Genomic DNA, 25,754 nt, shown 5'->3' on the forward strand with positions numbered 1-25,754 from the left:
AGTAGAATTGTTTTGTTTCTTTGGGGTTTTAGAGAAGGCAATTGAAAAAATAGGGCCACAGATCAGTTGTTCATGGAGAAGTTCTTTCTTGCTCTGTTTTGCCACAAAGCTCTTCCTTCAGGGCCAAAGCAATGGGGATCGGGAAAAAAAAAAAAAAACCTCCTCCAAGAGGGCAGAGAAGAGAAAACTGAATAGTGGAACTGAAGGGTCAGCTGAGGCTGAAGAGTCCCCCTGGGCTAGAGGGAGGTAATGAATGGGGCAAGGCTAGAGTTGGCTGGAAGGCTCACTGGCCAGTGGGCCAGGGGTCAGCAAGACTAAAAGGGTGTGACCTGGTAAGTAAGGGATCCTGATCCTAGCACCAGTGATAAGGGGAATAGGTGTCTTAGCAGAACTAGAAAGCGGCTACTGTGATGGGTCAGGGAGCTCAGGTCTTGTGTTCAGCCAACTTGGGACATGATGAATGAGACCACAGATCCTGTGGCTATTGGGAAGTGAGAAGAATCAGAGCCTTGCTATCAAAGGGTGATTGATCTGTGGACCAGCAGCATTCAACTCCTGGGAGCTTGTTAAACCTGCAGAATCTCAGGCCCCTCCCAGGCCTGCAGCATCAGACTTTCATGGGGTGGGTCCAGAACTGTTTTAATAAGCTTACCCAGTGATTCCTATGCATCCAAAAGTTTGAGAACTACTGACTTAAAGGGTCAGATATCCTGAGGCATGTTCGCAACAGCTTAAGCGAACATGAGAATGTATGCATTGGGAAACCAATATGAGTTACAGTGCAAGATAGAATCATAGATTATCCAGTCCCTACGGTGGCAAAGGGGAAATAATAGAATGTGTCAAGTATACAAATCATATTGGAAGTAAATGAAAAAAAGTTGTTTTTTTTCTTGGAATAGAGAGATATGTCGAGCTATCTCTGTGTCAGCAGTGAAATATAATGCACAAAGGTGCCAAATGCCAAAGGCTAAGGAGCACAGCGGCAGGAGAGCTGGAAGCAGTGATGGTGCAAGTGGTCAGCCTCTGCCCAGCAAAGGCTGCAGCTCCTGATGGATGGAGCAAATGTAACTGTACAATACTGCTAATGGGCAAGCACCACTAGCACCCACACAGCACACCATGCCCAGCTCAATTCAACTTTATTTAACAGTATGGCAACCTTTTTTTGAAACACAGCTAAGGATACATTATATAATGTAACTATATAATAATATATACATATAATAGTTATGTAATACTATATAATTTATACTTGTGTTATAGTGAATATGCTATTTATTAGATATTCAATTGAAGGGGTAATTGAATATACTGCCTATTTAGAAATAAATATATAAGAGGCCTACTCTAACCAACTGTAGCACTGCCTTGACCACATGACTGACACCAATCTCCACCACTGTATTTTTTCCATAGTACATCCTCTCTGGCATCCTATATAATTTACACATTTATTATATTTATGATTGTCTGACCACTAGAATGGAAGCTCTATAGGGTAGTGATTTTTGTTTATTGTTCACTGATGAATTTCTAGCACCTAAAAGTATCCTGGGCTCAATGAATATTTGTCGAATAAATGAATTAATGAGGGGAGTACTTCATATCACAGCAATATGGTAGAAAAGCAGATCTTTTACTGGGCTCTTTTTTTCAATAAATGATATTAAACTGCTGGCACACACTGTAATGTTAAGAGTATCTGTAAATGTTGCTGTATATATTGCTGTTCTCCTACAGCAAGAGAGGAATTTTCTGATATGAAATTTCATCTTTACTATTTTTGTATAGGGCCCAGTAGCAGCTGTGGCTCTCTCAGTTGTAACCACTATTTTGTATTTTACTTTCATCAGTTAGAATCAGAGCTATACCTTAAAATTGATTATTAACCAGCCAAGAAGTTCACAAGCCATTTTTTTTCTCTATTACTACCTGTAAACTCTCTCACTAAAGTGTATAGGAAAGCTAAAGGTTGAAGCATTTTCTTTAGGCCAAACCAACTAAATGTACCTTTTCATGGGACAGTGGAGGAACATTTATTTTAACTGGCTTTTGCACAAAGCACTTACCAAATCTTTGAAGTGCTCCACAGTGGGTTAAGCCTTTTGAAGAATAGATTGGAACATCTTTATAAAGAAACTCATAAATTCAGGTTGGCATGACAAGAAGGGAAAGTGGAGAATGTCAGAGCATACCGAACTTCTGGACTGCAGTGAATGGTTACAGTGAGTTGCAGGGAAAGAACTGCACTGTGCAGCCAGTCTAAGGCAGGAGATGTCAGGCCTGTCCCGTGACAGCAATCATGAATCATTTGTCAGAACACTTAATATTCCACACAGAAGCAAATCTATTTCTCACCCTACCTCACTCCCCAGGAATAAGGGGAAAGCAGAAGTAGTGTGGGAAATTTTCATTCCTATGTAGAAAGAGAGCTATTCCATGGACTAAGTCTGTGACGCCCTTCAGACTATAACTTTGCACATATCTGAGAAGTCCTGGGCGTTCAGATCTGGCTATCATGTTAACAGGCCACACTGAGCAGTGAGACTAAGTGCAAAGGAATGGTTCTGCTGCCAAGCCTGAAGACATGCGAGCCCGAAGGTCATGATGGTGCAACTCTGCAAATTAGCTGGAATTCACAGATAGGGGATTTGAAAGAAATTATTATGCCTGAAGGAAATCAATCTGGAAGCAAGGGATTTAGAATAAAACGTAGCCTCTGTAGTATCATCAGGCTAATGGTAACCACTGCCATCAGCTGCTGTGTGGCTAAGCCACTGGCAAAAGAAAAGGGGGACCTATTGGTCATGAGTTTGAAAAATTGTTTATAGGTTAAACAGCAAAATTAAAATATTTAATACTATTTTCTTTCCTCTGAGAAAGAGAAAAGCCCTGCTAATGGACACTAAACTGAGTGCCGCTAATGGACACTAAACTGAGTGCCTCTAATGGGATATGGGAAACCTTATGTGTTGCCGTTCATCACAGTCCCTGGTTCAGGGAATTATAAAAATAACCACATTTCCCAGATGGGTACCTTCTCACTTCCTGGCACAGTAGCCACCTAAATAGCAGAAGCACTTCAGGGAACAGGCAGAACTGGGAATGTCCTTTGCATAGAGGACAGTGCTCTGAGGAGGTATTCAAAAGAATAGGGCAAAAATCTGGAGAAGGTTTAAGATTTTTTTGAGTAAGTCAACTAGCCAGAAAAAGCCAACTATGAGTTTGCTTTGTTTTGTTTTATTTTCTCCTTATCCTCCAGCTTTTCAAAGCAAAGAAAAAGAAAACTTTCAATCTTTGTCAGAATTTAACAATGTACAACAGCTAGTTTCCCCTTGACTCTTTTTGATCCCTCGTTAAGTGCCATGAAAAAAGTTAAATGCTTCACATGAGTTATTTCATCCAATTCTCCCGATAACTCCATGAAATAGGTCTGATTATTATTTTTCTTATTTTGCAAGTGAAGAAACTGAGGCACACAGAGTTTAAGAAGCTTTACCCAAGACTACACAAATGTGAAACGGAGCCAGAATTCAATCCTCACCTTGTTTCAGCCTAGTAGCATCAGATTATTTGGGATTAGAATTTTCCTTAAGGGTATTCATCATTTATGATGAGCCAGAAAGCAGGTGTCCCCAAAACTTCATGGCAGTCAGCAGCATGTTCAAAATATTTATCTCTAGCACTGAACAACTTGAAAGAGTTGAAAGGGCATCTTTCCAACATCTCATTTTTTACTTTACAAGTTCATGCTCATATTTGAGGGCAAGGGATGGAACATGAGAATCAAATCTTCCACAAGTTATATAACTGTATATCAAAAGGAAAAAGATGGCGTGAACCCGGGAGGCAGAGCTTGCAGTGAGCCGAGACTGGGCCACTACTCCAGCCTGGGTGACGGAGCGAGACTCCATCTCAAAAAAAAAAAAAAAGGAAAAAGAAGGTTTGAAATGTGAATGTCCTTTCCTTCTCACTGCTTCTCTAGATTCTGATTGGAGCCGTCATTGCCATGGGCTCAGCCGACAGAGATGGCCGCCTTCACCCAGGAGATGAGCTTGTGTATGTTGATGGGATTCCAGTAGCCGGCAAAACCCACCGCTATGTCATCGACCTCATGCACCACGCAGCCCGCAATGGGCAGGTCAACCTCACTGTGAGAAGAAAGGTGCTATGTGGAGGTATGTACCTGGAGCCTGCTGCAGCAATCGAGGGTTAGGTGGTAAGATGCTTTTATGAGACACAGTAAGGCCCCATGAAACAAAATTTTAAATCCATTTCTACATTATATGAGGAAGGAAACAACCTAGATATTCCAAAAGTAATGATGATTTTGAAAGTGCTGATTTTCACCCCACTGGACAAAAATCCAGTCTTTGAGGCCTGTATTTTAAGTATATTCATTAAAAATTTCTAGAACAGCCTGGGGCTAATTTAAGGTATGTACGCTCTCTGCTTTCTGTTAGTTGCTAGTTCTAAGAAGAACATGATAGTAACGGAAAATATGCCATTTGAAAATGTGTTTGCAAACCAAGAGCCACAGCATTTTGATGCCATCATGAGGCAACCAGGATGGAAAATTAGCTTTCGTTGTACAGCTTGATAAAAGGTAACAATAAAGCTATTGCTCCTGATATAGAAAAAATACAGCTGTACCTTGCTCCAAGAAAACACAGTTCATATGGTTCCAAATTTATGTAACAGATAAATTGGAAATAATTATTCCCTTTACAACCATTTTCTCAGCTTCATAAAGGAATCCACCAAAGACATACTTTTCAAAGTCAGCCCTTGTATTTATAATATGATTCCACTTATCTCTCTTTACCATATCAACCCTACAAAAAATTATTTATATTTTTAAGGAATATGTCAGTTACAAGCATCACAGTTTTTTTAGAATCTGAGCATTCAATAACATTGGGATTGTATTATCTCCCCTCAAAACCACCCAGCCTTTGTTCTGTGAATCACAGGGGCAGCAGCTCCAATAATGCTCGGCTGTCACCTTCTGCCCCAGCGGCCCGCTGGCTTCTCTGCTTGACCCCTTGGTAGCCCTCATACAGAATCATCAATACTAGAAGTAGGAAGGACCTTAGCTATGTGAGCTGCCTCTTGTTACAGATGAGGAAACTGAGGCTCAGAGGTTTGATAGCTTGCCCAGCACTCCACAGTGAGTCTGTGACAATGCAGAGAGGGACTCTTCTCTCTAGGGCCAGGGCTTATTTCTTTATGTTACTTTGTCCCCTTCCCCATTCAACCACAATCCTCTCCCCTAGAGAATTAGAAGATGTTAGGCCAGAACTTAGCAAATGTCCCTCCCTAATACAGGGAGTCTTCCCATATGTGCTGTTATACCAGTTGCATTCTAGAAGAGGACCACAGGCTAATGACATGCTGTGAATGACTAGTAGAGAGGATAAGGCTTATTCGTGTGACGAAAAATCCTTTTCTTTCAAAGTCCCCCTAGAAACTAGACCATGAGCAAGGGCGGTCATTTAAAAGGGCAAGTCAAAAGAATTGTTAGCCCTCACCAGTAGAGACTGCTATATATCTTGTATCTTATAGAGGTTTTGCTAAGAGGTGCCATTTGTCTTCAGAAATTCATGGCATGTCACTTGACCCAAAGAAGTAAAGCATCTTAAATTATGCCTTATCCTTGGGCTAGATGCCAGGAGGAAGACAGTGCTTGCTTCGTTAACATTTAACTGTCTCTCTCCCTGCAGAGTAATTTTTAGTAAAAAGTTTGCTGTGCTGTATGTTCTATAACCTAAAGATAAATTAAAAAGATACCTGATTTACAAGGAAATATACCACAAAGTGCAAAACCAATGCACCAACATAATTTCATGCTCCCCTTGTCACCAGCTGATAATTGCAAATTAAATTTTCTTTTAATCAACCCGAGCTGTTGAAGTGTGTACCAAATGCTGCAAAAATGTATTCCTGCAATTTGTGGATCATGTGACTTCCGTAAAGATGCTCTTTGCTGCAGCTCTTACCAACTTTACTCAGTTAGGCTTTTGAGTGCATTTCAAGTGCATTTAATTTTTGAAAATGTTATGCTGCAGATTGCTCGTTCACACCAGGAGAGTTTCCAAGTTTATTTAGCCCACTCTTCCTTGAAAGCTTCATCAGCATTGAAAATATTAAGTTCAGCAAAGGATACTTTGATAGCAAAGTAATGCCTTGAAATAGGTTGGAAAAGATTTAAAAAACAGGCATGGAAAGGTGACCTTTCTTCATAGCTGCCATTTCTTCAAAGTAAGAAGGGACAACTACAAATGCATATGACAATGGAGATGCCTTTTCAAGGACTGTTGTTGTCAGTGTCGTTTTGTTATTATTATGCTTTCCTAAGCAAAGGCAGTGGGAGGTGCAAGCCTGGCTTAGGAGTGGATGGTTCCAAGCTGAGGGGAAGTGAGCAATTAGCTAAGGAAGCGATAGGAGCAGGAAGAGGAGCAGCATCACTGCCTCCTTGCACAGAGGAGCAGTGCTGTGGGAAAAGGGCTAGGAAGAAGCAAGGTCATAGGGATGACACACTTCTGCCTTCTCCTTGCCTCAGCTTATACAAATGCCCACCCCACCTCAGAAGACAGAGGGCACTGGCTTCTTAACTGGTGCTCAAGAAAGAGAACACATTCATTATGAGAGATACAGAAAGGTTAGTTACACTGAGCAAAAACTAAGATAACACAAAAACTTGCCCCAAATATTAAGTTATTTTTAAATGTACATACTAAGGATAGAAAGGCAAAAAAAAAAAAATTTTTTTTTGAGTAAAGGTCTCACTCTGTCACCCAGGCTGGAGTGCAGTGGTACAATCACGGCTCACTGCAGCCTCAACCTCCCAGGCTCAAGTGATCCTTCTGCCTCAGTGATCCATACCTGGCCTAGAAAGCCAGAATTTTCAATCAGAAGATAAACTAGATTATCAAAAGTCAGAAGTTGTTGAGTAAAGGAAGAAGCTATCAAGTAGTGCTTCCAATTTTTCTTTTATTCATTTATTTTTATTTTATTGTTTCAGCAGGCAACTATGGATAATAAATTGCCTCCAGTTTTATTTACCAAATAGTCATAGCACACACTTTCACCTTGCATTAGTTTTGAGAGAAGATGCCTTATCCATGCCTCCAGCTCCAGTATTTGGTTGTTTTTTCTTCCCAAGGATATTAGAAGAGAGGCTTTAATTATTATACTGAAAAGCATAAATATTTATATGTTTAGCAGATCAGCTTTGAGACATTCAACCTAATGGCACATTATTTTGGATGCACACCATGTCTCTGAGGAATTTCCTAAAGTGTAAATCTAGAATTGATGTGAAAGAACATTTTATGACTTCATAAAAACATGTTAGAGTCGGTCTTAAAGCTATCAGCATCTTTTCTCTGACACCTAAGGGAAAGTCTAATTCTTGGCCTAATGCCAAGAAAGGGGAGGTTGTCTTGGCAGATGGGTGAAAAGTTTAGCCAGTATCGAAGGTGCCAGTACATTCCCTGATCCTGGTGACTATACTTTTTGCCAATTCTAAATGCACTCCCTTGTTGTTTGTCTGCAACCATGTCACCCATTTAAATAAGCTGTCTGCCTTGATGAGTATAAACTGGGAATGTCTGCACAAATGCCTGTAGGCAGGCCAGCCCCTAACATTTTCAGGGCCACCGCCTGTAGGCTGCTCCTGCCCCATGAGGACCATGAGGGACCTGGTACACATGCATGTGGACATCACAGCCCACATGACCAAGCTCTGTCCATACATATATCCCATTGCCTCAGCCATGCTTCAAGGCAAAATATGCCTGTCTGCAATGCTGTCATCCTTGCAGAGACAGTCCTGAGAAGAGACCCAGGCACACCCTGGAAGCAGGCAAGGTCTATATGGTTACAGAATTCTAGAGTCCTGGTATGTAGCTTATGGTCTAGAAGAGAAACCAAGGGTCCAGTTGAACAAGTTACCTCAGTCCTGAGAATTCTTCACTGTGTGAATAAATGAGTAAATGAGGCATTTGCAAGAGGTCCTGGGGAGTGGGCAGGACTGTGGTGACCTGCAAACCCCATACGCAGTTGAAGGAGCAGCCATCACCGAGCTCCAGCTGACCGGTGCCAAATATGTCAAGAGAAACTAGAAATCGGTATTTCTGTAAAATCTCCCTATTTACAAACATTGGCAATTTTTTTTTTTTTTTTTTTTTTGAGATGGAGTCTTGCTCTGTTGCCCAGGCTGGAGTGCAGTGGCGTGATCCCAGCTCACTGCAAGCTCCGCCTCCTGGGTTCCCGCCATTCTCCTGCCTCAGCCTCCCAAGTAGCTGGGACTACAGGCACCCACCACCACGCCCAGATAATTTTTTTGTATTTTTAGTAGAGATGGGGTTTCACCATGTTAGCCAGGATGGTCTCGATCTCCTGACCTCATGATCTGCCCGCCTCAGCCTCCCAAAGGGCAATTAGTTTTAACAATTATTGAATGACGTACAGGCCAGCACTGTGCAGACCAGGAGCAGCCCTTGGCCAATAGTTAAATGTCCTGGTCTACACCATCTCACCTGGCAGGCATTGTCAATGACTCCCACATTCCCAATGGGAGACCCTCTCTTAGCACAGTGATGAGTTCCACTGTGACTGGTGGAGACGAAACAGCTTACCCTAAAAACTAATTATTTAGGTGGGGCACAGTGGCTCACGCCTGTAATCCCAGCACTTTGGGAGGCCAAGGCAGGCAGATCACAAGGTCAGGAGATCGAGACCATCCTGGCTAATACAGTGAAACCCTGTCTCTACTAAAAATACAAAACAAATTAGCCAGGCGTGGTGGCGGTCACCTGTAGTCTCAGCTACTCAGGAGGCTGAGGCAGGAGAATGGCATGAACCCGGGAGGCAGAGCTTGCAGTGAGCCGAGATCATGCCATTGCACTCCAGCCTGGGTGACAGAGTGAGACTCTGTGTCAAAACAAACAAAAAAAACAAACCAAAACTAATTATTTGACTTGATACTAAGTGACTGAATTCTATGCAGCCACTTGTGTATGAGCTAGATGAATGAGTCAGGGATCCTAGAAATTAGTGAATTTTCTTTAAAAAAATTATATAATACATGATATTTAGTCACTTTAGGATGTTTTACTATATTATTATAAAACAAGGCTGTTAATGCCCTACAGTAGGAAAGACTGTTGGAAAGAAGACAGTCTCACTTGGGTCCAGAGCCAGATGAGTAGAAAAATGATGTGGGGTCAATCCCTGAAAGACAATCATGTGACCAGTTTTCAAGTGTCAAGGGCCCAGAACAAGCCCAGGAAGACCTTCGAAGTCTTCTTAACTTTCTGATTTTAAATATGCTCATTTGGCTAAAGATAAAAAACTTTGTTCTGGAAGTTGAAAGAGAAGTCCAAAGGCAATAGAAAGGTATCCTATTAATGTATATGACTCTTTCACTTACCCAGGGAATCCTCACATTGACTTAGTTGATGATTTTCTCTCTCTCCAGAACCTGTAACATTGCCACTCCCAGCCTTTTACTGCAAAGACAGATAATTCTTTCTTTTTTGTTTGTTTGTTTGTTTGTTTGTTTGTTTTTTGAGACGGAGTCTCGCTCTGTCGGCACAATCTCGGCTCACTGCAAGCTCCACCTCCCGGGTTCACACCATTCTCCTGCCTCAGCCTCCTGAGTAGCTGGGACTACAGGCGCCTGCCACCGTGCCCAGCTAATATTTTTTTTATTATTATTATTTTTTATTTTTAGTAGAGACGGGGTTTCACCATGGTCTCGATCTCCTGACCTCGTGATCCGCCCGCCTTAGCCTCCCAAAGTGCTGGGATTACAGGCGTGAGCCACCGCGCTTCTTCTTTCTTGCTGACTTACTGACAACCACAGCTCTCAACCTCCTAAAATACGACAGCCAGAAAATGAGATCTCTCTTGTCACTGCCTATGACATTTAGTTACTGATTTGGTCCAATAACTCGAGGAGATTTTCAATTTATTGTAGCAGCATAATAATTGTTTGTTTTTCTTCTTCCTGACTATCCTTAATCACTTTATTTCCAACTTGTACAAGGACTGATAAAGGACATGTGATGCACCAAGACAATAACAACTTGTCTTTGGATGATGTGTTCCAGCAGGGAGGGTACATTTTACAAGCGAAGCTTCAAATACCATTTGAACAGAAAGAAAGGCTTTGACATTGACATTCTGTTCTCTTATGACCTAGGTACATTTCTTACAAAAAGCACCCATTTTTTCTTTTATTTAAACGTCATTAATTAGATCTTAAAGAAAAATCAAATTTACCAAATAATAACCATCAACAGCCTGGGTCTCATTCATTCTGTAATTACAAACAAGAAATTAGTACATTTTGGTTAGGCCATTTTTAAAATCTAAGTATATAAACAAATGCAGCTTCTTTTTTTTTTTTTTTTTTAGGTATCAATGTAACAAAACATCTCTTGCAGTCTTTGTTTTTTCTCCCTGACTTTTTCATTTCAAAATGGAATTGCAGCTTGTAAGATTAAGAGCCTTTATTGGAACTTTTGATAATTATTTTTAACTTGCCATATGCGACACCTTCCAGAGTTCTACCTAGGATACTATATATACCTAGGGACCCAAAATGGAATAATTAGTGGTGATTATTTTCCATCTTATTATTCCTCTGTTACATAAACATCTTTTGAGTACACTAATCAAATTTTAAGATGGGAATGAAAGCAGCCCTATTTCTAATTACATTATTCTAGGTGCCTGCTTCGGTTCTTTTCATCAGAGTGCCAATACCTAGGTATTAAATTAAAATGACAAAATTCTTTCTGGATGACAGATAAACTTTCATTTCAAAAACTAGTTTCTTTTGGCTGCCAACTTTCTATCATTTCTCCATGGAAATACGCTGGCTTTTTCTCATGAAAGTATTAGTTTGGTTTATCTGGTTGATAATAGGGCGTATTTTATATTAAGATGGACTGTAAAAATGGAAAAGACCTTCAACAGCTCCTTAGAGGTTCAAACTTCATAATTTCAGAGCCTGAAATTAGATTTGATCCTAGAGTGAGCAAGCTATTTTTTTAATGAAAATCTCAACTTATTTGTTTATTCTTTTAAGCCACTTCATTGTGATATGGCTGATATACAAAAAGCTGTGCAAACTACTTTTAAGAAGAATATTTTCCACATACATGAAGTAAATCAATACTTCTAGGCCAGCAGAATATTATAAAATAGAATATAGCTCTTTAGAAAAATGCATGATAGTTAACTTTACATGAATGGCCCCTGTGCTGTTAGCCTTCCTTATAATACATCTACAGCAGCATTTCTCAAAGTGTAGCCTTGAAACTTGATGCAGATTCTTGTGCCCAGACCTACTGAAAAAACATTCTGTGGGTGGCCCGTGAAGATGTACTTATTTTTACAATTTATTTAAGTGATTCTTGTGCACCATATCATTTAAGATTCTACTTGTTTTATGACCATCTTCAGTAAATTATTCTTATGCAAAGAAGAACCTCAATATCTAAAACTAGGCATTGTCCCAGGGGTTTGTAGTCCTCATGAGAGGAAGACATAAATCAGTAACAGCACAGAGGAGGCTGATGAGGGGTTTCACCTGTGTTTGCTATGAAAACTAGAACTGAGCAAGACCTCGGGAGCTCCACGCCTAGGTCTGTAGCTTTTCAAATGCTCTGCAAATCTGGGAGAAAGAGAAGCAATTCAACCAGTCTTGTAACAATACCACTGTCTACAACAGTGCCTAGTACATAGGAAGCATTCATTGAGACCCTTGTCAAGTAATTGATTACCTGTGTGTGGTATATTTTGCAGGGGAGCCCTGCCCAGAGAACGGGAGAAGTCCAGGCTCTGTATCCACCCACCACAGCTCTCCACGCAGTGACTACGCAACCTACACCAACAGCAACCACGCTGCCCCCAGTAGCAACGCCTCTCCCCCTGAAGGCTTCGCCTCCCACAGCCTGCAGACCAGTGATGTGGTCATTCACCGCAAAGAGAACGAGGGCTTCGGCTTTGTCATCATCAGCTCCCTGAACAGGCCTGAGTCTGGATCCACTATAAGTAAGTGCCCACATTTGCCTGCATTTGAATAAGGGGTCTTGTTTTGATTTGTTCCAGTGATACAGATACTGGACAAGTATATCAGAAGACTGTTGCGGACATACTGTATAGCCTGAAAGCCACAGGCTGTGGGCACAAATAAAGCATCCATACCACTGTCTAGCAGAATGTTGCTGACCTCTGGCTCAAGAAGAAGGCAAGAACACAAGTAATGCCCTCAACTCCCCCACCCCTATAAAAGCTCTTCATTCATTTGTAAATTAGGAAGAAAGGAAAACAGAGTGATGTGGTAATGTTGCCATGAAAGGAGGGGTGCTTCTTTTTATGCGTTGGTCAGGGAATGTTCTGTAAGTAACTTGATTGAGAACTGTTCAACAGAATGGAACCAGATACGCAAAGGATCTGCAGAAAAAAATCAGTCCAGGCAGAAGGCTTAAGGTGGAAAGGAGCTTGGCATCCAAGAAATAGAGAGAAGCCCAGTGCAGCTGTAGTACAGGGAGCAAGGGAGAGTGGCAGGAGGCAGACAGTGCTGGCTTCATGTGCTGTTGGTAGGAAGTCTCAACTGTAGTCTAAGTCCATGGGAACCATTGGAGGGTTTTAAGCAGTGGACTGAAATCTGACTTATATTTGTAAAAGATGAGTCTAAATGCTTGTGGAAATTGAAACCAGAGGGTTGGGGGTGGGGGAGAAAGAAAGGGTGGAAGCATGAGACATAGAAGGCCATTTAAACTTCCCTGTGGGTTCAGAGACACTGGTGCTTTTGTAACTGCCCAATGGCTTCACCTTGCCCGCTGCCTAACAGAGCCAATTTATCAAGACGGGAATTGCAATTGAGAAAGAGTAATTTACACAGAGCCGGCTGTGCGGGGAGACAGAGTTTTATTATTACTCAAATCAGTCTCCCCAAGCATTCAGGGATCAGAGTTTTTAAAGATAATTTAGTGGATAGGGGCTTGGGAAATGGGGTGCTGATGTGGTTGGGTTGGAGATGGAATCATAGCGGGTCAAAGTGTGGTTTTCTTGCTGTCTTCTGTTCCTGGGTGGGATGGCAGACCTGGTTAAAGCAGATTACTGATCTGGGTGGTGTCAGCTGATACACCGAGTGCAGGATCTGCACAATATCTCAAGCACTGATCTTAGGTTTTACAATAGTGATGTTATCCGCAGGAGCAATTTGGGGAGGTTCAGACACTAGGAGCCAGAGGCTGCATGACCCCTAAACTGTAATTTCTAATCTTGCAGCTAATTTATTAGTCCTACAAAGGCAGGTTGGTCCCCAGGCAAGAAGGGGGTCTTTCAGGGAAAGGGCTGTTATCAATTTTGTTTAAGTCAAACGATGAACTGAATTCCTTCTCAAAGTTAGCTCGGCCTCTGCCCAGGAATGAACAAGGACAACTTAAAGATTAGAAGCAAGATGGAGTCGGTTAGGTCTGATTTCTTTCACTGTCATCGTTTCCTAGTTACAATTTGGCAAAGGCGGTTTCACCCTCCCCTAGGTAGCAGTAGAGGGAGGAGAAGTAGATGAATGCAGCTTCTGAAGCTCCTCCAACTCTAAGGTTCTATGAGTCTATACAACAGGTGACAGTCATAGCCCATATTTGTCTTCCAACTGGCCACGTTTTCAGATTCTCAGGCTTCCTTGGTTGTTTTTCCTATTCTACCACACTCTTCCAGAGCTCATTCAGCAGCCTGCAAGCAGTAGAACAGAAGAGAGGATAGGAAAATTTGTGCATTTTTCATGTTGAAGTGATTTGGCCCAAAATGTTGGGTATGGAAACACGAAAATAAAGGAACACTAAGAGAAAATAAATAAATGCACGTATGTTGTAATCCTAAAATTCTTATAAACTGTGGGAGTTTCTAGCACATGTGGGATAGGGGAGGGGTGAGTATTAAATAATACTCAAGAAATAAAGTTATTGAGAATGAATAAGAACTTTATATGATAAAGTTAATGTTATCAAAAAAAAAAAAAAGAAAGAAAGAAAGAAAACCACCAGAACCTCGTGGAGAAAATTGCCCTGTTTAGCTTAAGCCTTGATAAATTCAGCAGTGAAAACTACAGAAGCATTAAACCTCAGCGAATATGTCCAGAACCAAATTACACACATCTAAAAGTACAATTTCATTTCTCTTTTTCTTCATGATAAGCTGAAGAAATAAATCCAATCTTTAAGCATAGACTAAAAGCAGAATTCTGTCTGTACGATGGATTCAAGATTAAAAGGATATAAAACTAAGGATTTTCATGAATTATATAAACAGCCTTCCAATAATTTACACTTGAGGAAGGTGTTCACAGAGAGCTTTTGCAGCTATTCCAGTCTTTCAAATTGTTTACTGGGGCAGAAGACCTAAAGGACTAGAATAAAAATAAAAAGTATATTGCCACAATGAAAGTGTTTAGCATGTATTTAAAGTCTCAGCTTTATTTCAAGTATAACAGCCTATTTCTAAATGTATAGGGGAATGTGTGTGTGTGTGTGTGTACACGTGCACTTACTATGTAAAGAAATTACAAACACCTTGCCTATTGCAAATAAAATCCATGCATAAGTAGATTTGGAAAACAATAGGTGCAAATACTTATAATTAACATGTGAATTTTTCTTCCTACCAAATGGCATCAGACTGACCTCAAAAACTTAATTCTAACCACTTTCACAATGATATTATTTTACTTCACCCTGGGGAGTTGAAATATATCCTAGAGTTCATGATGCTTCATGGCTTTTTTTCACGTTTATTTCTTTTCAATTTAGGGAGTTTTAAAATGCAAGTTGCCCTGTGCTCTGTGGCAAAAGCAGCTTACTCACTGATGGCACGTTGCATTTACAGTATGTAATTTGCAACATGCACCTAAAAGCTTCCTGGAGCTGATGCTACCTCATACTTAACATCTGTAATAATTTTGAATTCTAATTTTGAAGAGAAATGCGAAGTGTATCATGAATGGTAAAAAGCCATCCTTGTGCCACATATCCCTGGTCAAAATATCAAAGGTTTTGGGCTCTGTGAGACTGACTGAGGTTTATGCTACCAGGTGCTCAAGAATCACAATGATTCCCAGAGTTTGCATTGTTTTTCTCTTCATGTCTTACCCAAGCCCAAGGATCATTAACATATTCACTGTTTTTTTGTTTTGTTTTGTTTTTGTTTTTTGTTTTTTTGTTGTTGTTTTTATTTTTCGTGGCTTCTGAAGCTTTTTCTTGGTGGACTAAGTGCTGTTTTGCCTTTGATAGGAGCAGCATTACATTTAAGCAAGAAAAGGGCGTGGTTAACAGCCCAGGTGCTACAATCATTCTATCTGGATTTGAAACATGGCTCTATCATTTACTAACCATGGGACCTCGAGGAAGTTACATGACCTCTTTGGGCCTCAGTTTCCTCGGTGTGAAGAAAAGAACATTTTAATACCTCAATCGTGGGGTTGCCATTAGAGTTCAATAAATACATGGAAGTGCTCAAAAGCACTGGCTCAGAGTAAGCACTAAATATGTCATTGCTGCTATCTAGACACCATCCCTTCTAGGAATTATCTTTCATTCCACCAGCTCACTCTTGTCAAGTAGTGCAGAGTTTACTCTGGCTATAGGTTCTGTTAGCCATTAGTCAGAGCCACCACTCTCCCAGGGCAGCTAAATCTGGGCCACAGATGAGCATATCTCTGAGGGAAGCTTCCCCTCCCTGTCCCCTTCCCTACTTGTGGCCCTTCTGGGAGCACAGTCTTTCTCACCACCCACCAAATTACAGCCTAGGTCAGCAATGGGGGCAATTGGAGTACTGGTGGCCAAGCCAGTCCAGCTGAGGTGCCTTTGCTGAGGCTTCAGGCTAGAATTGCAGTTTTCCCTCTCCAGAGTTCACAAGCCAATAAGCTACAAAAGTCATGGAAATCATCAAAATTCAGACTCAAGGGGATGTCTTTTAGAATCTCCCTTGCAAACATGTTGCTATTAAATATTATCAGAGAAGAGAGGAGAGAAGGACCCAAATGTAAACATTCCCTCCCTACGGATAGAGATACATCCATAGCTTCTTCAGCCAAGACAACAACTTTGCCAAGGACAGGGGATGCTCAGCTAATTGGGAAACCGGGAGTTAGGGTTTCTTACTTATTTGCTGGTGTTTAGTAATGCTCTTTACCAAAGGCTCACAGATTTGTTTTCAAAATATTATTTCCCCAGGAAATAAGGAAAAAACTTTATATCAATCAGTGTAATGAAGGAGCAAGCTGCTTCCTTCCAAGGTCAGTGACCGAGTAGGCCAACCATTGCATAGGAGTAGACAGGTTTTAGAAGCTTAGAAGCTTTCTATCTGTAGTGCAGGAATATCTTTTTGTTTGTTTGTTTGTTTGTTTTGTTGTTTTTGTTGTTTTTTGAGCCACGGTCTCACCCTGTTGCCCGGCTGGAGTGCAGTGGTTCAGTGGCATGATCTGGGCTCACTGCAACCTTCACCTCCTGGGTTCAAGTGATCCTCCTTCCACCTCAGCCTCCTGGGTAGCTTAGACCACCATGCACCACCATGTCCAGCTAATTTTTGTATTTATAGTAGAGACGAGGTTTTGCCATGTTGCCTGGGCTAGTCTCAAACTCCTGGGCTCAAGTGATCTGTCCACCTTGGCCTCCCAAAGTGCTTGGATTACAGGCATGAGCTACTGTACCCGGCCAGAATATCCTTCTTGACTTCCAGTGAGAACAGGGAAGCATCCTGGGCATGTTTGTCCCATTATGCAAAATATTATGTATTTGTTTCAGACCTTAACATTGGGCCCAAAGGAAACTAAAGTGGTTTCCAGAACAAAGCCTTGAATAAAAATAAACTGTAATAGGCAATTTCACTTTAAATTCTTAAAAATATTTGAACAAAGACTTATATGCAAAATGTTCATTGCTGTATTATTGATAAACATAGAAAATTGGAAATAATGCTAGAAACTTCACCAAAACAGATAACTTTGGTATATTTGGGAAGTTTGAAGCATTTTCTGCCATTGACTAACTGTTTTCATTCTCACTGAGGTCTGCATACACAGGTTAGAGAAGACTCAGGTAGCCTATGACTCTGAGTGGATTAGATGCTTGCTCTGTAAAATGTCCCAGGGGCTATGTACAGTGAGGTTGACAGGCTGATCGTTGGTCCTCCCCTACTCAAAATCAGAGTCGTGACATCCAGGTTTTATTGTAGAGCTGTAGCACCTGTCCTTATTGGTGCTTCCTACCTCCTCACCAAACCTACTTTCCCACCAGAGGTTCCCAAGAAGGGCTTTGGTACAAGTAATGAAGTGGTCCTTTTCTATAATTTGAAAGTCTCCACCTTTTCTGTCATTTTTCAGGAAGGTTATGCCGGAATATATGGGGTAGACACACATGGCAGCTTGGGTATTGGTGGTGGAGGTTGACAGGCTATTGAGGGAATTTCTAAACTTAGATACAGGATAACAAGCAGCAGCTTAGAACATATTCAGGACAGTGGTCATAGCATCAATCTAAACAGTCAGCAGTAGGGGAACAAACTTTTCAATCCTTCCTTTCTTCATTGGTGTTCCTCTAGTGGTGTTGATTTCATCTTCTGTCCCTATCCACAAGTGCATCACTGGTCAGCATGCTGCTGGCTCCTCACATTCCTTCACTCAGGACTGGTGCTGAAAATCTTTGTTTCCACATGTGTGCTTTCTCCAGCATGGGTTGAAGTTTGGACTTGGTCATTCTTGACTTTCCCTAAGGCCACTGCAATCTGATGCTCAGGGAAGGAATTGGTTATCTTTGATAAAGCACCCTGGTGACTTTCTCAAAGTCCTTGATGATGTCCATAGGCTATAGAGATTAAAACTTACCCTAGAGATTTTAAAACTTGACTAACAGGTCTTTTATGACATTTTAGAGTATGGTTCCTAAAAGGGATGAAATAAAAATGAAATAGGAGTGATGTGAGTTAGGATTTCCCCCACCAAAAGTCACCTCACTAACCATGCAAACACTGAATAATCACTGAATTTAGAGGAGGCACAAAGTAAAACAAAAGCAAAGGTCTCTCTACTCTTGCCTCAAAACAAGGAGATTTAAGCTAAATGAAAAGAACATTGGACAATGAGCCCAAGGCTCACTCCAGCTTGTCCACCAAGTACTGTATCCCTTGAGCAAGTCACTTGGTCTTCCTGTGTCCTTTTGTCATTTAAAATATAAAGGAAGATGGTCTTTACATCCTCTTCCAGCTCTAAATTACATGATGCCAGGAATCAGCATGGAAAATAAGGTATTAAGTTAGTTTTGTTGGTGTGTAAAAAAAGTATTGGGTAAGTTTGAGGCCTAGATCATATTTTTCATTAGCTAAGCTATCATTTTAACTTTTATTACTTTTACCTTTGACTACATAATGAAAATGGCTCCTAACACTTTGAGTTATTTTGTTCATCTCAACCTATGTCAAGAAATTATCTTAAACAGTCACTTAAATACACTAACCCAGCTCCCCTTTCAAGGCGATATAAGGCAGTGTTTTTCAACCAACCTTCACTTCTTGGCACACTTGTAAATTGATGGCATTTGTATAACAAGCTGAGATAAAACGAATGAGGCTGGTGGGGGCAAGAGGCAGTCCCCCAGGAGGCTCTACCCCTGGTCCTCACCAAGCTCACCCAACCATCCCCAGCTGTCTTGGCACACCTGTAACATTTAAGGCACGCCCCTTTCAGTGGCATCATGTTTACAAAGCTCTGCCTTACAGTAAATCCTCCAAATAGCAACCAATTAGCCATTCATTTTAGGTTTTATTGGGATTTGGGTTGTGGCAGTGAATTTTCTTCAAACCTCCATATTGAGGTTTGTTCATTGATTGCCTTAAAAACACAGGTAATAGATGCAACTGGTGCTTATCCTAGTGCTTTAGCCCTCTCTATGTCATTATAAACTTTGACCCATCAATGTTCCATCTCCAAAGTCATTGCTAGAGCTACTGAAATACCCACACTGTTGAACATAGGAATTAGAAAGTGAGTCTCATTCATTTCTCTATTTCTCACTGGTTTGCACAAACAAGTTCCCTTTCAGAGTTCTTAACCAGCTTCTCAACATGTAATGTTCTCTTATTCCTTAAATGAATCCCTGCTTTGGATTCCTTCAGCAACACAAATGCTTTTACTCTGGGCTTTGATTATGCTGAGAGTGGCTCATTCAGGAGGCACAATGGTGTCACCCACAATATTACTGTGAGTGCTTTCATAGCAGAAGGAATAGTGGGGTGGGGAACATATATAAAGTACTGGTTTTCCCCTCATGTGTCTGGCTTCTAATATAACTAATTGAAGCCGAAGATAAGCACATATCCTCAAAATCTCTGGGAAAGCCTACATATACAACAAAGATAAGATTGTATTCATCATCTATGCTGATATAATACATTTTAAGTCAAGTAAGTCTTTTCACATTTATTATTGTGACTTAATTTCTGTTCCACAAGGTAGCCAGGGGCTATGGGGGGAGTGGTAGATCGTTGCTAATGACACAAAGTACATCAAGAAAGACCGCACTTTCTACATACAATCCAGTCCTCCTGTACCAAGTCCTTGACCATAACACTCCTGATACAAATATCTGCAGGATAAAGTTTAAACACGCCTCTTGTCCATTCAAGACCCTGGGGCATCTGGACACGGCTTCTTTTTTGCCAGCAGCTCCTCACAGGTTCCGTTCCATCAAAGCTGGTTCAGTTATTTACCCTGTCCCAGAAGCCATGTTTTTCCTGTTGTCACTTGGTATGCTTCTCTTATGCAATAATAGTTTGTACGAAGGTTTCTCCCAGGCACTGTGCTTGGAATCTTACACTGTATTTAATCTTCACAGCACCCCTAGGAGGTGGAGACTATTGCCCAAACAGTAAACATCACCTATTGCTTACTGCTTCCTGACTTCCCTTCTTTTATTGTGTCTGTTATTGCTATTATAGTCATTTCACTTTTCATGTGTTTATGTTTTGCTTTCCCCACAAAAGTTGTGAGTTCCTTAAGGGTAAGAAATGGTGGCATTTCTTTGGATCCTTCACAATTCCTGATAGGTTTTTTTCAAGGATTCTCATGCTATTTATGTTGATGGGGCTGTATGCTTCTCATACAGTGATCCAGCGCAATCCTCATCGAAAGGAAGACTGTGACTGGTGCTCTGTCCTAACTTACCCTGCACCCAAACCTAGCTGTTTCATCCCACAAAGGTAGCATGACATATTTTTGACAATGGGTGATGCAGTAGAGGATCACTTAGGGGAGGAATTACGTGAAAGCTGGTCCTTGGCCAGAGTGAGAAATCACACGACAATAAAGCAGAACTAGAGCAATGTCCCAGAATACAGATTTCCCATCAGCTGTTCTCAGCCTGGGTAAATGATTCAGCAGTCAGCCAGGGGCCTGGTGAATGAAGACTCAGATGAGAGAGCACCCTAAGAAGTCAGGGGCAGGGAAGCTGTTTTTTTGCCTCTGGCCAGCCCCAGTCATCTTACACCTCTTGGTTGCAAAGCCCTTGTTCTCCGAAGGGCCAGGCAGTGGCCTCAATGTGCCCCCTGATTCACCTCTCCTGGCACCAACCCTTGGAATCGTCACCCATCTGTGTGAGCACCACCTCAGCAATAATTATATAGTCCTAAATAGGAGGGTTTGGATGGCATCCCAGACTCCTTAGAAAAAAGTATTGCTTCAGATTATTTATTCGTTTACAATCCTCATTAACAAAGCAACCCATTTCAGTTCCAACTAAACAACTTCTGTATCACATTACTCCTTTATAGGATTATACTCACTGAGGTCAGAATGAATAGGACCTATTTATTCAATTCCACTTTTTCAATCCTGAACATGACTAGTTTTTTTTTCCCAAATTACTACCTGGCTGCCTGGTTCCTACTAGTAAGCAAACAAGTGCAAATATATAAATATAAATATAAATATAAATATAAATATAAATATAGCATCTAACTCCAAGTCCCCTGATACCAGAACACTGAAGCATTTATTAAGTAAAATAGAAAGACAAATGCAAACATTTTACTCTCCTAGCACTAACAAATTTAAAGATCATTAAATTGTAGAATAAGTCTGCAGAGAACACCATCATTCTTATTTATCCTCAAGAAGAGGAGCAATACAATCTATCAAAAAAAGTGTGTGTTCACAATGCATTTTCTAAAATTCTGGACTATTTTTCTTATTGTTGAATAGAGCTCATAAATCATGTTGCCCCCACTAGGGAATCATTTTTCAGGAGAGTTCTTATTATTGTGTTCAAAGACTCCAGGCGACAGCATAAGGTGGATATCTTACCTTTAGCTATTCAGTTGTCTTGAAAGCTCATAAATGGGCGATCAGTGGCCGTTTCCTCTGGGCTTATGTCCTGCAGCTCCTTCTTATTCACTAGATAGTACAGGGAGATTGCAACTGAGAAGAGACCCCAGACATCATGTACAGGATGATCCTCTACCAATGCAGGATGCCCATCACTCTCCCACATGAGGTTCAAGCAAATTCAGAGCCTGCAGGGCACTTTTGCAGAAGACAGTTTTTCTTTATGCATTCAGGGCCTCATGGTGGATTAAGCTCTCTGTGATTTTTCATTTTTCTTCTTTCTTCCCAACAATCAACTACATAAGAAAGTATTTCAGAGAAGGGTCCTAATGAAGCTTGTTCCACATGTGGAACCATTTTAAGAGCAAGTTGTTAAGTGAACACAGTACTGTTATTTATCACCCTTGTCCGGTTATGTTGAAAGGGTATTATAAGGGGACATTTTTCCCATTTGGCCTGGGATAAAACATTTCTTTTTGATGTCCAGTTTCCATCAAGGACTTAGAGAGTGCTTCTGCTGAAACTCTTTCCTACCACACCAAATCTTGGTAAAAGATCTTTTTATTTGTGCATTTGACCACCAATAATGTTGCAATTGAAGCTGGATTTGTTCCCAACCAAACTATTCTGAGTACTTGGTTGGAATCATTTCTGCAGATTAATCAGACAGCCTTTTCTGGGTGATGAGTCAGATCACTAGGCATTCCCAAGGTTTTTGCAGTGCCAGAGAAAATCAGCTAAATAGTGGAGTGTTCCATTGCCATTTTCATTTTTCAATCTGACCTCTCCCAGATCTTGTTTCTCTAAGCCAGGCAAGGGTTTGCTCTACAAAAATGGCCAGATGTTGGGTACCTGATGAACCCATCTGCTTTCAAGAGCGAAGTGCCTAAAACCTTCTGTTATAACTCTGTTCATCATAAAGATGTATACTTACGGATTCATCATGAGAGGAGGGTCTTCCGGAAAGCAAGAAAGAGCACATGTAAAAGGTTTTGTTCTTATAGTTTTCTGGCACAGAGCAGTTGAGATAACATGAAGTAGAAGAAGAATATTTCAACTTAGAAATCTTCATTCAGATGTTTATTAGACTTGCTAGATGAATAGCAAGATGAAAAATAGCCACATTCTTGTAGACACTTGACAAAATTGAAATACAATAAAACCTGGGTGCCAAATTAATCACTGATGTTGATGCTTCCTGGTGCTAAGTCACTCTTAGCTCTAATCGATGTGTATGATCACAAGCTTTAAAGCAGACCTCCAGGTACCTACATTCATATCCTAGCAGAATTTATACACAATTATATTTGTCACTCTTGAGCGATGAAGGCAAGCTGTTACCCAAACATGCTTTCCAGATATAAAACAAATACATTAGGCATTCCCTACCACCACTGCTAATGCCTTCCTTAAGGTTCTAGGTTAGCACTGTGCAGCAGAACTTTCTGCAATATGGAAATGTTTTATCCTGCGCTATACAACATTATGGCCATTAGCCACATGTGACTGTGGAGCATTTGAAATGAGGCTGTCATGACCCAGAATTTAATTTTTAATTATCTTTGATTTCAAATAATTAAATGGCTACATGATGCTTGTAGCTACCATGTTGGACTGCACAACTCTGGAGCATTATGGTGGTCTTTAAATTACTTCCCTGCCTCCAGCCTAATTCCCACTCTCCCTATGCTTCAGTCTACCCTTCATACTACCTACTATCATCAGACTCATTCTAAAACGAGTCTGATGATCTCACTTAGCTGTTATAATCCATTAGTGGCTCCTCAATTGGCTATAAGATAAATTCCAAACCCCTAGCATAAACATTAAGACCTTTCATGACCTGGCCTTCCTTCTTTATTCCAGGGCCCATTGATGTCTGTGCTCACTGCACTCCCACCCCTCACAACACAGACACTGCTAATCCACAGATCTGTGTCTTTGCAAGTCATACCACTGTGACTATGCTGCCTGCTTCCCCCAACCTTGACCACCTGGCAAAGTCCTGTTTGTGTTTTATGATTCAGATTAGACAGCATTTCTTCTCTGAAGACTTCCAACCCTTACACTTTCCCCTGCTCACCTCCTGTCTCCTAGTTATTCTATGTCAGTTCCTTTTTACTTATCTCTATTTCTTTCCATCCAAAATCTCTTATCTCCTTCTGCTTTTTCACTTTTCCCCCTATTTTAAAGGTTTAATTTCTATATAGTAAAGTTTACCCTTTTTAGTCTATACTCTGAGTTTTGAAAGACATGTTTAGTTATAACTACTGCTGTAATGAATCAGCTGTTCACCCACTCCCAGCCCTGGCAAGCACTGATTTGTTTTGTTCTAAAGTTTTGCCTCTCCTATGTAAATGGAATGATACAGTATGTAGCCTTTTGAGTCTGGCTTCCTCCACTAAGCATAATGCATTTTAGATTCATCCATGTTGTTGCATGTGTCAATATTTGGTTCATTTTCAATTGCTGAATAATATTCCTTTATATAGATGCACCGTAGTTTGTTTATCCTTTCCCTAGTTGAGGGGCATTTTGGTAGTTTCCTGTTTCTGGTGATTACAAATAAAACTTCTATAAACATTTTCATATAGGTCTTTCTGTGTGTGGAAATTGGTTTTATTTCACCTGGTAACTATCTAGGTGTAGGATTCCTGATTCATATGGTACCAATTTCCAAAGTGGCTGTACCATTTTATACTCCATGTGTGAAGGCTCCAGATGCTTCCTATCCTTGTGAGTACTTGTTATTTTTAGGTTTTATGGTTTTTTAATTTTTAGCCATTCCGATAGGTGCATAGTAGTATGTCATTTTGGGGTTTGGGGGTGTTTTTTTGGTAGAGATGGGGGTCTCCCTATGTTGCCCAGGCTGGTTTTGAATTCCTGGGCTCAACGCAATCCTCCTGCCTCAGCCTCCCAAATCATTTTGATTTTAGTTTGCATTTTTCTCTAAAGACTAATGATATTGAAGACCTTTAGTATGCTTTCTTCCATCTGCATATCTTTGCCGACGAGTTTTTTTTCACTTTTAGTCTCTTCCCCCTCCAGTATAATTGGCATTTCTTTATGGACAACAAAACACATTTTGAACCTCTTCAATTCTTTTTTATTTCCCATTCATTTCTTATGTTAGCATAATAAAAGTCATTTTATGATGATAGTCTCAAATAAAATCATGGAAATGTATATTTGCTTAGTAAAACTGAAAACACATATCATTATAATACTTTAAAATATAAGTCATGAGAGAAAATACATATAAGCAGAAATCCAAATGAAGTTAAAATGTGCAATACTTGGGTAAGAAAGAGAGACCACATGTGGTGATGGTCTCACTTTTCATGTCAGGGAACTGACATAATTTATTTGACCATTCAGAGGTCACACTGCAGGTTGTTTTCAAAGTTAATATATGATCAATATCTTCTAGCTCCTGAACACTTTGCTTGAGGGTCTATTCATATTTAATTTTATCCAGTCATACACAATTGCATTCTTTCAGGTTAAAACATACTATATACTCGGTTAGTGGAACTTTGGCTTGTATGTGTAACTGGAGGGCCAATAAATATTCGTGTAATCTTCTGGATAACATATTGAAAAGGACAGCTGGCTCAGGAGGGATCATTTGCCTGGGTTAGTATCTGTTTCCATTTATATTAAGAAAATATTGCAAGAAGTTATTATCTGCCGGAGGGCTTGGGGGAATTCAATGGAAGTCTGATATTGCATCTGATCACTTTTGACATTTACCTGTTGTAACACGGAAATTGTGTGAAGATAGCCAAGTGACTTTTTACAAAACACAATTTCAGAAGCTATAAAAGGAAAAAGGAGATGGCAGAGATAAAATACACTGCATCTGTAAAAATGAGAAACTTGAGTTGTCAGCAACACCTGCTTGTAACTATCAACCATTTATTTCTATTGGGCCTGCTGAGAAATTACTTAGAGCCAAGTACATTGATGAGTGTGAAAAGTCTCATGTGCTTCAAAGGTAGTCAAGAGACACAGAGGAGAGAAAGAAAGTGTAGTTTTATTGAACATTTTTAACCCTAAACCTGAAGTTGATGAAATGTAATTTTATGACACTTTCTGAACACTTCAAAAGAAATAAGTTGTCCTTTATGTTTTTATCTCTCAAGGCTACAAGTGACAACAGGGCTTTTAAACGTTGGGTACATAAAACGTTTAATTTTTTTTCCAAACAGATTCCAAATCTCTAACTGGGGCACCAAAATATTGATTGTAAAAACTGATTAAAAATTATTAAAGATATTTCTAATTTCTAATTGATAGTAGTAAATTATAACTACTTGGGGTCTCATTTCTTAGACCCCCAAGTAGTAATAGTGAA

At 40.4% G+C, this 25,754-nt stretch overlaps 1 protein-coding gene across 6 annotated transcripts in view; it reads left to right on the plus strand.

Moving 5' to 3' along the window:
- MAGI2 (membrane associated guanylate kinase, WW and PDZ domain containing 2) overlaps positions 1-25,754 on the plus strand; it is a 1,482,569-nt gene that overhangs the window by 1,324,668 nt on the left and 132,147 nt on the right. For all 6 annotated transcript variants that reach the window (XM_032761229.2, XM_032761230.2, XM_032761232.2 and 3 more), the window contains 2 exons: positions 3,989-4,181; positions 11,824-12,072. In XM_032761229.2, coding sequence (XP_032617120.1) covers positions 3,989-4,181; positions 11,824-12,072 — 442 coding nt within the window. The remainder of the gene's footprint in view (positions 1-3,988; positions 4,182-11,823; positions 12,073-25,754) is intronic.

The sequence above is a fragment of the Hylobates moloch genome, unplaced genomic scaffold, assembly GCF_009828535.3.
Source record: "Hylobates moloch isolate HMO894 unplaced genomic scaffold, HMol_V3 SCAFFOLD_1, whole genome shotgun sequence".
Lineage (NCBI taxonomy): Eukaryota > Metazoa > Chordata > Mammalia > Primates > Hylobatidae > Hylobates > Hylobates moloch.